This window comes from Athalia rosae, chromosome 4 (assembly GCF_917208135.1).
Source record: "Athalia rosae chromosome 4, iyAthRosa1.1, whole genome shotgun sequence".
Classification (NCBI taxonomy): domain Eukaryota; kingdom Metazoa; phylum Arthropoda; class Insecta; order Hymenoptera; family Athaliidae; genus Athalia; species Athalia rosae.
The window spans coordinates 7,831,147-7,845,607 of record NC_064029.1 but is presented as its reverse complement, the minus strand read 5'-3'; the positions used below and the strand labels follow the sequence as shown (position 1 = coordinate 7,845,607).

Here is a 14,461-nt window from a genome sequence, read left to right as displayed (position 1 = left end):
ACAAATTCATTATATATCAAAAGTCAATATTCTAATTTCTAAGCCTTTTTTTACTATCAGCATGAATCGATTCGAATAATTATGAAGTTTAATGATACCTTTTGACCAACTATGCAGCTTTCTCTTCAGCACCATTTCCGCTGTTAGCAAAACATCTCTTTTTCCGGTTCTTTTGACGGTCGTCGGAACTTGTACAAAATGGTAAGCTAGACAATCCTGTTTCAAAGTTGGAATCGTTGGATAATATCGCAGAAGTATTTAATCTTCATCTACCTGCAATATTTGTTCACCAATTCATGGCGATATTTCACTGCATTATCGCCGATTTCCAAAACTCCGGCAGTGCCAGGACGATGCGTTAGGTTAAGTCGTGTGTGGTTATGTGACATCAATAATATTGTATTTTCAAACAATTAATAATTATACACATATGTGATAAGATGATCAGTGTTTCCGAATGGTCTTAGTGTTTCAACGTTATTCATTACTATCATCTTATTCATCGTATTTTTTCAACTCGACGATTTCATGACTTACTCCCTTGAGCTTGGAGTTAGGAAAATAAATATCTCCTACGTTTACTAACGCAACACATGTCACATATCCATACAAAGATTTCGCAGACCCCACTGCGATTTGGCAATTGACTGTGATTTAATATAAATATTGGTGTCTGACATAAATTGTGAGAACTTCAGACTGTGTTCAGACCTCAGTTCAGACCAAGTTGACAAAGATAGTTGATTAACTTTCGTCTTGCAGGCCAAACGTACAAAGAAGGTTGGAATCACAGGGAAATATGGAACACGTTATGGTGCCTCCCTCAGAAAAATGGTCAAAAAGATGGAAATCACCCAGCACAGCAAATACACCTGTACATTCTGTGGCAAGGTAAATAAATATTGGATGCAAAAGATACTGACTCAGTTCATTTACAAGGGAGAAGGAATTATTAATTGCTTTTCATATTTTACAGGATGCTATGAAGCGCAGTGTTGTTGGAATCTGGTCGTGCAAACGATGCAAAAGAACTGTAGCTGGTGGTGCTTGGGTCTATTCTACAACAGCAGCTGCATCAGTTAGGTCAGCTGTACGTCGTCTACGTGAAGTTAAGGAACAGTAAATTTATACAATAAACATCTATTCCAACTAAGTTCTGCCTTCCATTTATTGAAGTTTCTTCCTATATCCATGTGACCATTAGTTTTTGTCATGGACTTTGATGAAATTGACTCTCATTAAAAAAGATTTTATAATGTTAGAGTCTCAACTCATGAATAATTGCCATTTATTTTAAGAATATCGAACTAGTCACTTTTGGAAAAAAATCTTTCGGCTGGATCAGGTATCTTGAATTTTGTGACTTAATTACTTTTAGCGGTATCAGATGAATCAAACGTACTCAACCCAATTAGTAACAAAGATTTGTATTTATGGATATTTCATAAATCTACAAGCGATGGACAATTTATGAGAGTGATATTATAGTTATAAATTCAAGTCTATTGGAATAAAGATTTGCGCTCTGTAATGGAAGTTACTATACAATGACATGGACTGATATTGCTTATTGACGGCCCGCTGTTGTACTTTTGATGAAACAGGATAAAAATTATTATATTAGCCGCTTAATGGAGATAATTCTTTGTTGTCATTTCACAAATAGCTATAGTGACCATCCTTGAATTCATTTAGTATCATCTAACTACGTTAATCTTAGCATGATCAAAGTCTAATAACAATTAAATGCAATGTGATGGAACTATGATACAGATTAATGATAAGAGGACTTCATCTATGCATAGTACTAAAGTACATACAAACAGGTACTTGAAATGTCAATTGACATAGTACCAAGTATACATCACCATGAGTCGTAGATTCATGCACCATAAATTACTCAGTACCCAACCTTGTTGGAATACTTGAAAATATTCTTTGTCATTTCTGAGATTAGTCTCTTGGGCCACGAGTGATTCTTAGGGTATGATCGCACGAGTTGACTTGTCTTTTTATTCAATAATTATTATAAATGCTTGAACTCGTGAAAGGGCCATCAATCAGCTTGGTTTGAAAAGGCAATTCCTTGTTAACGGGCATCGAGTGATTGCGAGTGGCAATATAAAATATTGAGGTTTATTATTTTAGCCACTACATATTTAGGTACCACTATATTATGAATAGATAATGATTACGGAATAAAAAAAATTTTATTCTTAGATATTCTTTTAACTATATAGTAATAACTAAATTCTGGGGCTGTACAAAAATAAATACTGCAGTCTTAAAACAATCGGGTAATTAAATATATTCAAGCTGTAAATTGTAAACAGTAAACTGCTGCACCATCACCATAAGTATTGAAGAATTTGTCAAGTCACCATAGATCATTTTGGAACGTTCCGATTTTACAAATCAAGGTAAGTCCTGATCGATAAGTTTCAAAAACACATTCCAGCTATTTGAAATTATGTAACAGTAAATTAACATGTAATACCTTCAATAATTATTGCCAATCTTAACTATTTATTTGCCATATTTTTGTGTATCTCCAACGGGTACACACTATACCTTGTATATCAAAATTCACTATTAAAAAAATTGTCAGATTTTAATAATCAAAAAATTCAAGTGAATATTAACAATCGTCGTCAACGATCTATGTCGGAATATAGATTTTAGAAGAAGAACCCTGGGTGCACATATTAAGAAATATCAATTTGAAATTCAAATGTGAAGCTTTCCTTATTGAACATCATCGATTCAAAGCTCCAGAACTCTTCCTCTACAATATAACAATCAGTACATTCCAATGTACTGTCTAACAAGTAATGACGTAACTTGCACTTCGAAGTCGGTCGAAGACAACAGCGACAATTACGGATTTATCGCATTCATTCAAAAGTAGGTGGACAAAACTAACAAACATCGTCATTGCACTCATCCCAAACTAACAAATATGTCTCAATTAATGTCTAAGTCAACAATTACTCATTTATAACAGTTGTCTGATATGCTTTCTCTTCTGCCTAACAAAATTTTACTCAAATGTTCTGCCTGCTCACGATCATAACGGATCATCATAACGCCAATACATAACAACTATAATTTTTGTCTTCAATTATTCATCAATCAAAATAGTGAGGAATACCGTAAAAAATGGCGGTAACGCATCACTGCTGTAAACACTAAACAAGCCCTAAAAGATCAATCAACTCATGAATTCGTCTCCGATCTGACAAAGGCAAGGGTTAATTAGAAGCTATAGTTCATTTTGTTATCATTCAATGATGTAATTGAGTTCTGGCTACTGACTTGTGAACTACGTAAAAGCCATTGGAGCCATATGCTCACGCTTCAATTCAACAAGCTCTTTTCAAAGATTGATTTTTCATGTGATAATTTAGAAGATGGATCAACAACTAGTCGGTATGATTTTTAAGTTTAGCAGCTGCCCGGTATTAGCTGGCTTGCCATTTGAACTTACTTTGCATTATCCATTTTTGACCGACGTTGTGAGATTCACACGAAGCAAGTACAGGTTGTGAACCATCTCCTGGACGAGGTTTCGATAAACAGTATCCAGTATTCGTGTGTTTGATTACTTTTGTCTGAAATAATACATGGTCATTCTGAAGCTTTCATTGAAAGAAGAAAAAACTATTTAAATGGAGAGGTATCCCATAGACTAACCTCGTCATTATAAACCCAGGCCTGATTTCCCCCCATCCCGTGGCAACGTACAATCTTTACTGGACCCTGTGGGTTAGCTGCGTCAAGGCACATGTCATCCGACATAATTTGCTGCCTTTTTGTGTAGGCGAATACCTATGATACGAAATGCAACAAGGAGTGATGTGTGATTCGAACATAAAATATAAACTTGTTAGTCATTAGTATTTAGTGGGAATAAACAGTTTAATAAAGTAAGATTCAACAACACACACCTGATTACCACCAAGGCCGTGACAGTAACTGATGCCAACATTCTCTCCAGCCCTTCTGCCCATGGTATCAAGGCAATTTCCAGTTTCAACGTTTTTAACGTCACCTAAGTAGTAATAATCCAGAGGCATGGGGGACTCCGGGTAAATATTTTCAAGGTACCATCGGAAGCTTTTGCAGTGAAGATTTTCCCTTAATTTAACACGCTCGGAAACATCACCAACAGTCACACTGCGAGCACCTGGAATACGTGGGACAGTATTATATCAAAATTATTCAATATACAGTGATATTTTTTTCAGTGATCTTGCGTGCGTGTTCATATTTGCTTTTTAGTCATGAAAATAGATGTGTGTGGAATGTGAAAGTGCTTATTTATCTGAAAGATAAATAGAAATGATGAGTATAGACTGAGAAGTACCAACAGTCCATACCCTATAAAGCAATCCTGAAAAATAAATTAAAGGTGAGCAAAAGAATATAATAGTTGCCATACAGGACATAAATAATAATTAAACATTTACGAAATTTATTAAAACTAATGGGACAATACCAATGGGAAATGAAACACGATTTGATCTAAATAAATCTACTCAATCATTAAAACGAAATATATCCTATGCCGAATTGAAAAAAATATTAGATCTAACATAAATCGAAAAGGGTATCTTTCAATCCCGAGTTGACCGGACATATTATATTTGACTTCAATGGCAATATACTTATGATACTGACAATAATAATAATTATAAGAATCATGCTGGCAGTCTGACACCGAAGAGCATGCTGGAGACAGGCAAGGCAGCAATCACATAGAGATGCTCAGCAATGTTGGTGTTAGTGCTACCTGGATTAATGTTGTAATAGAAGTATTTCCATTGGTCCAACCAGACCTCTGCAAGACGTGCATTGTTGTGGTTCACTATCTTGCTTGTGCCGCCAGGAAAGGTGTATGGGGTTGACTTACGGAAAACATGTCCAACATGTGAACATGTCGCTATTTCCAATGTCCCACCACACATCCATATCTAGGCAACTCATTTCTGTTAGTAGTGTGTTAAGAATTTACATTGTTAGCTTAATCTAACAAACGTTGAACGAATACAGCACAAAAACAAAGAAAAATGATCTTCTTTCCGCTGCACTGCAACAGTACCTACTAGCTATTTAAATAAATATTGTTATTAAAATACAAGCATACGAAGGTAGTTAGTCGGTTGGATGGATGAATGGTTAAATCGCATTAAGCGCTTATAGATTATCTAAATATGTTTAAAAAATTCAAACTACTTCTGAAAGATAAAAGAGGTAGTTTACATGTAAAGGACTCGCAAGGACTTTATTCCCGTTGTAGACGTAGTATATTCACTGATCTAATTATTCTTGGAATAAACCTGCTGATAATATAGGGAATTTTTGTTTCATTCTATTCTGAAATTTTAGATTGATTGCTAACGAACATTTCTCTCTAATCTCGGTGTGCATGAGCAAGGTGATTTCTTATCAAGTTAACCGATTACATATTGTGTATGTGTATATCATGAATAGTTGAATTAATGTAAGCATAAATGGTAAGCCGCATTGACAGTCACAAAACACAGCAATAATGAAAACTGGCGTAGCATATTATACCAACCAGGAAAATGAATATCATATTGATTTATTTCCAATTTCAAATCGCATTGATCGTTAATCAATAAAAAATTATTTCTTTTTTGATTTGAATAGCAGTTCATATACATCAAAGTTATACATTAAATACCGCCAGTAATGTTTCAAGAGATGTCTCACAGCATAAGTGCGCAAACAACGAAGTAGATATTTTCGAAATTCTTGTAAAATGAAGCATTCTTTACCATCACATGGAGAGTGGCAATGAAGCCGAAGTAATTTTTAGTTCATTCACAATATTTTGAATTGACTTTCCATCTGATAACTGCTTTCGACTATCCTGATTACAATACTTTATATCCAGTTATATCATACTGCAATCAAATAGTCACATAAATTGCGTCTAAGTTCATAAATTTCTATGCGTGTTGTGTGTTATAATTGACAACAAGTGTTAGAGATATTATATTTTACAATTGGCACGAGGCATGTATTATGAAATTTCCTGTAGGCTGAATAGCATGAGAACAATCAGAAAAATGTAATTGTTGCTGAAAGGTTTTGTTGCACACACGGAAAATATGAATACGCTTAATAATTTCCGTTAGCATAATCAGCTCACGATTAGCTTCATCACTGATTAAACCATAATCAAATGCAGTAATCTAACCTGGGTTCATAGCATAGTAAAAGTCTCGCCACTCATCCATCCAGACTTCTGCTACCCTTGCAGCATTATGCAGAACGATCTTGCTGACTCCACCAGGAAATGTGTAGGGACTCTTGTCACGGAACACGTGTCCCACGTGCGAACAAGGAATGATTTCTAGTATACCGCCGCACTGCCACACCTACAAGGAACTCGCACTCTTACAGATAGCAAAACGATTCTTGGCTCCCTTGGTTGGTTATTTTGACAACTAATCACTTCGGCATGATGACTTCAAGTAAAGGTAATTGTTAAAAAACCAGCTGAGAATCTTTTCGAAGTCTGGTTTTAACCATAATGTTATTTGGTAAACTATGATTTGATTTGATCAAACTAGAGAATTACCTAAGGATTCATCAAATTTCAGACAGATCTCATTGTAAGAGGGACAACATGAATTGCAACTTTGAATACAAGATTTTCCAATAAAATTAAGAGCTGGGATGTCTGAATAATTATGACAAAAGATGCTTGATACACTGGTAATCGATGGGGGGTAAAACTTTGTATCAGCTACTTGGCACTTGATAATAGTAGAATTCAATGGTTGAATACTTACTCGAAAACTCATTTCAAGATTTTCTCCACCCCATATGTCCATACCTTCGTCGTAAGCACCAAGCTCGTAGAAATAGTCTTTGTCTATCGAGAAAAGTCCTCCCGCCATTGTTGGTGTTCTCAAAGGGGCTGTTCTGTCTCCATTTCTTCGATCCATTTCCCGTTGAGCAACTCTATACCTGTAATTAATCAACATATTAGAATTTAACAAATATTCAAACTCATTATAATCCTGCCAATGTGTTTTGCTCAATGAAACATCAGATTTGGTGGAGAAAAAAACTAGAATATGAAATCACATTGGGCATTGATTTTTACCCAGCTGAGACAAAAGATACATAGATTGATGACAATTAGAAAAATGAAGAGGAACGATTATGGTTTAGCTAACAGGGTACATAATTGATCAATCTATACTACTGACTGAATATAAACACTGCTCACCATCTGAAGTTCAGTTTCCAATTGAAACCTCCCCACGTCATGTCGCTAGCTGTTATATATTCAAATGTGTCGTCGCTAATTACATCTATGATTGGGCAGACTACTGTAGTTCTATCGTCAGCAATCCTGGACAAGAGAGGTTCGAGCCAGCCTTCTGTGCACTCACAATGTGCATCCAAGAATGTGATAACTTGTCCCTTCACATGCTTTGCCCCAAGCAGTCTAGCCCTGATAAGGCCTGATCGTTTCTCGGTGCGATACACATATGTTGGGACTGGAAGCGTTCTCACATAATCTTCAAGATCTTGTTTCAAATGGTCTGTGGAAGACAAAGGTCTTTGTCCAAATATTCTAATAAATATTCATACTTTTTGGAAAATATCCCACAGAGTTGGACGTTCGAGACTACATTTTTGTTCACGGGATGCAGCACTATGCACTCACCGTAGCAAGCAGAGAAATTTCTTATCTTCATATATCTTATTTTAGAATTTAATTGGTAGTTACTCATAATTAGGTGGTAATCAAGCATCTTAATCAACTGAAAACCTGAACAATGTACATTTACTATCCAATTATTCAATCAGTTGCCATGTTTAATTACTCATCCAAAATTTCAAATGTATTTTTGAAAGATTCCCTGACAAGTTTTTACAAACTGATACACTACGAAAGAGATGAATTTTTTTTCATAATTCTGTACAATCATAAGCTTTGTGGACTATTACACACTTCTCCCAGCAATTGAACTATTCAACAACTGAGCAAAGCTGTTAAAAGGACTTATGCTTATTGTGAGCTAGATTATTATTGATTGCACTGTATACATTGGAAGCAAATGAGTGTTTAAAAATTGAATTCATCAAATATAGGAGTATTAAATATCAAATGTCACTATAAAGGATTATCATAACAAAGAGAAGAGAAGAAAAATATATTTGTCAATGGAATGTCAATATTAGAAGGGAATATGATATTAGTGAAGCAAACACACTCTGGAAACAAAGATGCTTTGCAAACCGTTTTGAATTAACACACCTGTTATAACAGAGCTCAACTATAACACAGCTGAAATAGGAAGTAACTCACCACGTTCGCTCGCATCATCGACAAGGATGATTTCTTTAAGAACAGATCTTGGGGATCGGTTGATCACAGACCAAACAGTTCTGAGAAGAGTACTCCAAGCTTCGTTATGAAAGACAATAACAATACTGGTGTCTGGAAGATATTTGTTGTACTTTTTGTTTTTGCATCCGTCAAGCCTGACATCCTTCAGCGATCGGTTGAAAGAAATCATATCACTGGCCATTAAATTGAACTGATTTAATTTAAACAGTTCCTGCTGTTCTGCTTCTTTTTCTGCAGGTATGTGAACAGCATTCCCAAGTTCTCCGGGACTGCCCTTAATTTCCTTAACAACCTTTGCAGGTCTCCATAAATGTAATTCGGACTGTTTATATTGTCTTCTATTGAAAGTAGGCGAGTCCCTCACTTGTCTCTCTAGCGCTGCTACTTCGGGCTTACCATTTATTGCGGTGGTTAGCCTATTGTCAGAGCACCCCCAACCGGATCCTCCGATACAATCGGAGTAGAACATAAGTACCATTACATCAACGAGGAACCATACCAGAGAAGTCAGTAAAATAACACGACAAGTGTGAATACGAATTTTTGAACGAAACATATTGGTGTATTGGGTGTGAAGATAAATGTGGGTTAGAACACGCACTATACAACACTAATTGCTAGGAGCATCACTTTCGAACTTGCGTTATGGATAACTCCAGATCATTTACTCTTGTTTTTAAATATGAATAAAAAAATAATATCAATCACAACCGAATAATGCGGATATTCCGTTTGTGTCACATGACTCGAGCTGGGACTGGGGACCTGTAACAAATTAAAGATCACATACGTTTGAATCGCAAGTACCGGCGTGGCGAATTTTATTTAATGATTTATTTTTGTATCTATTATTTAGCCTTGTCGCAAGGCAACCAGAATATGCACTTTGGCAGTTTGAGACGTGGTCTAACTGATTAGCTACGATATTTGAAACGCGACAACCGATAGGGAGACACAATCACACCACTCGAGTATCTGGGCTATTCCATGCGTCACGATCACAATTCGTTTAGCGATGATTATCGGTCAGGTAATTATTAAGGTAACACAACCGTGCGATATCGTCCGAATAATATATATGCGGAAACTGAGAAAGAATCACTAATTTACGCTTTCGGTGAAACTCGATCGAACACACAGAGGAGAGTTGGTGGTAAACATGAATATTGAAAGCAGCTGTGTGCTATGGGAAAGGATAAATGAAAGTTGACAGTTGGAACCATTCGCGTATGCCGGATCATCTGGATACAAGATGTTTACTACCGCGGGCCAAACTATGACATGTTGCAATTAGAGATTTCATTCATAGACTACTCTATACACACCTATGAGCTAGTAGCAACGAAGAAATCTGCAGGTGCACATAGCGATCCAACACGCACCTCCACCACGATATTAGGTGGGGACACCTGTTCGACGTTCGTGGCAACGCTTCCTGCACCAGTCCTCGTCCCTCACGATTCGAACGATGGATGCAATGTGGAATATTCGCTATCCCTAGCTATGAAATTACCAACCTAGATCAAGCTACCTAATCTCAAACCAAACCGAGAACCCGTACACCTACCGTCAACTTCATTTTCGCGCCATCTATTTGCTGCCATCAACACTCAACCCCTTATTCTCCGTGCAGTCTGTATCAGAGCAACTTTTATCCTAAATATTAGAACAGACTTGCGAAATTACGATATTTGTAGAAAAGGGGTTTTTCTAGTTTCCTGGCTGCTAAAGATTGCGTTAAATTTTTCATTTTCCAGCTAATTTTGAATTTTGAAAGTGCAAAGCAGGGTGCAAAGTTTGAGCGTTTAAGGGCTCGCGCATAGGGGTTTGTGATCCTTCCGCCAGAGAGCAGAACCCTTATCATTTCCAGGCGCGGCTTTATGCTTCAAGTTCGATAAATTTTAAAACCGGACAGAGAAGCCACAATGAAATTTCTGTTTTTCATCTGAGGACCATTTCTTGATGACGGTCTGCGAATAGACGTGTAAAATCTTACCGGCTATTGTAATCGACTTTTCATTTACCGCTACGATAAATTCTACAGATATTCGTATACATCTTATTCGATTCGGAATAAAATCAATTGAAATTTAATCGAGGGCGAAACATGTCGACATTATTCTAAACGTAAAGAGTTATTCAAATTAAAGAATAAGAATTGAATTTACCTTTGCCGTTACGTAAGCTGAATTTATTGCCCTGGAAATTAGCTGCTAGCTTCTACTAGCGTACAATCTACGCATGATTATAACAACGGCATACCACTTATATCAATTATATTCATTACACGTATAATCTGTAAAATGACTCCGGAACGTTACGATATATGTACAACGAGTATACCTACACTTATTTATTTACAGGCATTCGCAAGAATAAATTCACGTTTGGGATCACAACAGATCGTAGATTACACCCCAAAATCCTACAGGTATAAATGCATCCCGCGAACCGCGATAACTCGACGTATATTTAAAATGGTTAAAGCCTTACGGTCGAATCGTCTTCAGTTTACCGCTATGTACATCTACACAAGTTACCGTTGTTCCGCAGACTTGAGGAATTTTTATAATGATTATTGCATAGCCAGTTGCCAACCGGCTTCGACGTATTCTGTACTGAATAGTAACAAGTATATGTATACTTACGAGTATTGCTTGAAAAAAAACACCGAAAATCTATTGAAAAATGAACAAATTTATTTCTGAACGTTTCACAAGTATCAAATATGCACTGCGCGACACGAAACCAGCTAAAAGTAATTCACATTGAAAAACTGGTCACTCGGTTTTCTGCAAAATGAAGGATACAACTAGTCATCAGGGAAATGCGTGGCCTTGTTTTGCCGATGACCTTCCGCTGATGTTCATATCTCTCTTTCACTTTACGCGGCATAATAGAACCATATAGAACGTTGTTAGTTTGCCTGCAATTGTGTTAGTTCATACTGGTCCGAACTACTTCCGTTGTAGCGCAAAGTGGATATAATTCCTATGCGGTAACGTGCTATAACTAGTGCATACTTATACCTTTTTGCGTTGGCATTGTGATGCGAACCACTGGCATAAAATTCACGAATACCAGAATGGGAATTAAATTGTACTTAGTGCACTGACCATTACTCTGAACTGCAGCAAACACTATTCATGTTATATACACTGCGTAAAACAATTAAGCAATCACCCGAATTTTGTCCTAAAAAAGACCCATTTTTAAATTAGTGTAACTTTTTCGAAAGTGGACGGATTTCGATGAAAAAAATGACGTCTTGAAGATTGAAGATCTGACTTCAAAACCGTCATCGTGAATTTGGTTTTTGCACAGTTTTTTTTTTTTTTTGTAAGTTATACAGTTTCGAAGCCATAAATGCAGAAATTTTGCGGTTTGCTTTTCTTTTGTGCCATGGTCATCGCGTTTGGAAAAAATTGCACAAGGGTGGCATTATATGGGTTTCGCAGCTTGGAACTTCCTCTTCAATCGGCTTCAGAGATATTTACTTCATTTTCCGCCTAAAAATCGAAAAAATCCAAAGGGGTACCCCTTGGATATTTCTCAATTTTGGGTCGAGAGAAAATATTCTATTCTCTATGCTATTCTTATGTATTTGGATCCCAGGAATCCGAATTCACAAGTTAAATTAGTCTATCGATGAAATTGGACGAGTTATCGCCGAATTTTCACTTTTTGGAGCAGAAAAATTGAGATATCTCGATAGGAAAAATTCGTAGCTCAATTTGGCTTTTAGATTCGTGTTCCTCAAGTCAAAATATGTAAGAAAAGCATATTAACCCCAATTGAAACAATGATTTGTTTTTTGCTCAAAAATCGAACTTTTTTTTGGTTCTTCAAAGGTAATCTCACATATAATCAGCTCAGGAATCCAAATCTGAAAGCCAAAATAATCTACTCATGCAATCGATCGAGTAATCATCAATTATTCGCTGTTGGGAACAGAAAAATTATAAGACATATCGGTTGCTTTTAGTTATAGACCCACTTTGATTCGTCTCAATCCATGCATAGGTCGAAATATTCGAATTTCTCAATTCACCAGCGAACCCGAGCTTTGCTGGAGTCAGCGTAGCCAGCAGCGTAGCTCTTTGTTGTGAGAAGTCACCTTCGGGGCTGAGCAGAGGTGACGCCCCACAACAAACCGCGCGCCCGTGGCTACCTGACTCTAGCAAAGCTCGGTTTCGCTGGTGAATTGAGAAACTCGAATATTTCGACGCATGCATGGATTGAGACGAGTCAAAGTGAGTCTACGACTAAAACCAATCGGAATATCTCAATTTTTCGTCTGATAAACAATATATCAAAATTTGGATTAAATATTAGTAATTTCACAACCAGTACATTGCGTTGATTATCGTAAGCTTGAAAATGAACGAATGTCGCCCACCCCCTCTAACGATGTGTAATAATGCAATGTACGAGAAAAAAAAAAATCTGGATTTTTTTTTTTTTTTTTTTTTCTTTATGTACACTAGCTGACTCTGATTCTGTACAGACGCGGGCTTTAGTATAGCAAAATGCGACACAGAATTGATCTTTTTCAGTGTACTCTGAACCATATATGTGACTACTGAATTTTCACATATTTACTTCCTTAATCGGTCTGCGTTACATAGAATTCGCAGAAATACCGCAAAGGGATGCCGCCGATCAGGTGGATGAAAGGGATAATTCAATTATGAGGTGTGAACAAGATCGTTATCAGGTCTAGACAGTTCGTCTGACACCTGCTCATAATAGAAGCAAGATCCAAAACAAGGACTGAGTTTTCACACCTCAAGAAAAAAATGAGGCAGTGATTTCACACCTCATAATAAACAAGAGGCAGTGATTTCACACCTCCACCATCAGATGGGACTTGAATTAATTCTGATCAACAAGCACGTGTCAATTCTGATATTGGAACAGATGACGCAGGGTCACTTGTTTTACAACGGAGCCGGAACTCGCCAGGGATGCGTGGATTGAGTTTGGGGTGATTCTTTTCAGGTTTCTTTTCGGTTGCGAGAAGATTTCGCGAGACGCGAGGCGCGAGGCGATAGACGCCGTCGAGTGGTAAGAATACGAACAACGTCGAGAGCGCTCGAGCGCAGCGCGCTGAAATATGAAATCTCGAGCTACGTAACCTGCCATCACGTTTTTCCCTATATCTCGGTAACGAATGATCGGAATTTAACGATGGAGTTCAGATTTTCAAGACGAGTTTTTCTGATTAAAAATGCTTTTGAACTTATTCGCCAATTTCTCACTTTGTGGAGCAGAGAAATAGAGATATCTGAATGGAATTAGGTGATTCTCAGTTCAATTCATTTGACAGATCTGTGTTCCTGGGATCAAATTACATCAGGAAAGCGCTATTCGATCGATTTTGAAATACTTCATTTTTGGCCCAAAAATAAACTTTTTTTCAAAGGAGTTTTTGGGGTAACCCCATTTATTTCGATATCAGGAATCCGAATTTCGAAGTCAAAAAGATCTACCTTAAAAATTGATCAAGTTATGGCCAATTTATCGATCTCAAAAGTTAATAAAATGAGATTTCCCGATGGGAATTATTCTGAGCTGAACTTACTCAACGAATTCGTATTCCTAGGGTCGAAGTATGTATAAAACACGCCTATACGTGATTTCAAAAAACTAACTACACTTTAATGTATAACATTTGATAATAGTATTTCACTACACGGTATTCGACCCGTTCTCTGACGCGTGGCAATAAACTGCTAATACAAGTGGAACTAATGTAACTCACCCAGACAGTAAAAAATCCGCGTAACCTACGCAGCAACCAAAATTTTTTCAAAACAGCTTTAGAATGCTTGATTTTTTTCAATTCATGGAAGTTATATATAATTTAGATTTAATGGATATCCATGTCAGTGCATATATTTCGGACAGAATTTCACGGTGAAATGATTTGAAATCAACACCTCACGTAATTTGAATCTGTCGGTTATAAAAAATTGTGGTCTGTGTCAAATATGGGAACGGAGAGAGGCGATGATATCGGTGATGCAATCGGTAGTCACGCAATTGTAGGTATACAATATG

General features: G+C 36.8%; 2 protein-coding genes and 1 long non-coding RNA gene across 8 annotated transcripts; 2 read left to right on the top strand and 1 right to left on the bottom strand.

The window, feature by feature from the left end:
- Positions 1–52: 52 nt before the first annotated feature.
- LOC105692728 (60S ribosomal protein L37a) lies at positions 53–1,153 on the top strand. The gene is made up of 3 exons (XM_012412135.3): positions 53–201; positions 763–891; positions 977–1,153. The coding sequence occupies exons 1-3, from the start codon at positions 199–201 to the stop codon at positions 1,121–1,123; spliced, it is 279 nt and encodes a 92-aa protein (XP_012267558.1). The 5' UTR covers positions 53–198; the 3' UTR covers positions 1,124–1,153.
- LOC105692726 (polypeptide N-acetylgalactosaminyltransferase 5) lies at positions 1,140–9,911 on the bottom strand. 6 transcript variants are annotated; one of them, XM_012412131.3, is made up of 8 exons: positions 9,724–9,911; positions 8,357–9,163; positions 7,268–7,586; positions 6,825–7,002; positions 6,227–6,407; positions 3,948–4,186; positions 3,694–3,828; positions 1,140–3,611 (listed from the first exon to the last, which is right to left on the bottom strand). In XM_012412131.3, the coding sequence occupies exons 2-8, from the start codon at positions 8,952–8,954 to the stop codon at positions 3,462–3,464; spliced, it is 1,800 nt and encodes a 599-aa protein (XP_012267554.1). In that variant the 5' UTR covers positions 8,955–9,163; positions 9,724–9,911; the 3' UTR covers positions 1,140–3,461. The 6 variants fall into 6 exon arrangements, with proteins under 6 accessions (XP_012267554.1, XP_012267551.1, XP_012267553.1 ...); XM_012412128.3 differs by lacking the exon at positions 9,724–9,911 and adding an exon at positions 9,284–9,702; XM_012412130.3 differs by lacking the exon at positions 9,724–9,911 and adding an exon at positions 9,509–9,702.
- LOC125500628 lies at positions 5,843–6,819 on the top strand. The gene is made up of 2 exons (XR_007278050.1): positions 5,843–6,509; positions 6,633–6,819. It is a non-coding gene; the product is annotated as an uncharacterized LOC125500628 (long non-coding RNA).
- Positions 9,912–14,461: the final 4,550 nt, after the last annotated feature.

Bases quoted from the DNA above. Each gene is read 5' to 3' on its own strand.
- LOC105692726 (XM_012412131.3), bottom strand. From the start codon at position 8,954: ATGTTTCGTTCAAAAATTCGTATTCACACTTGTCGTGTTATTTTACTG. The intron at 6,408-6,824 runs GTAAGTATTCAA...AGTTCCTTGTAG, and splicing joins ATCTTGAAATGAGTTTTCGA to GTGTGGCAGTGCGGCGGTAT. The intron at 4,187-6,226 runs GTTAGATTACTG...CACGTATTCCAG, and splicing joins TTACTATGCTATGAACCCAG to GTGCTCGCAGTGTGACTGTT.
- LOC105692728 (XM_012412135.3), top strand. The intron at 892-976 runs GTAAATAAATAT...CATATTTTACAG, and splicing joins CCTGTACATTCTGTGGCAAG to GATGCTATGAAGCGCAGTGT.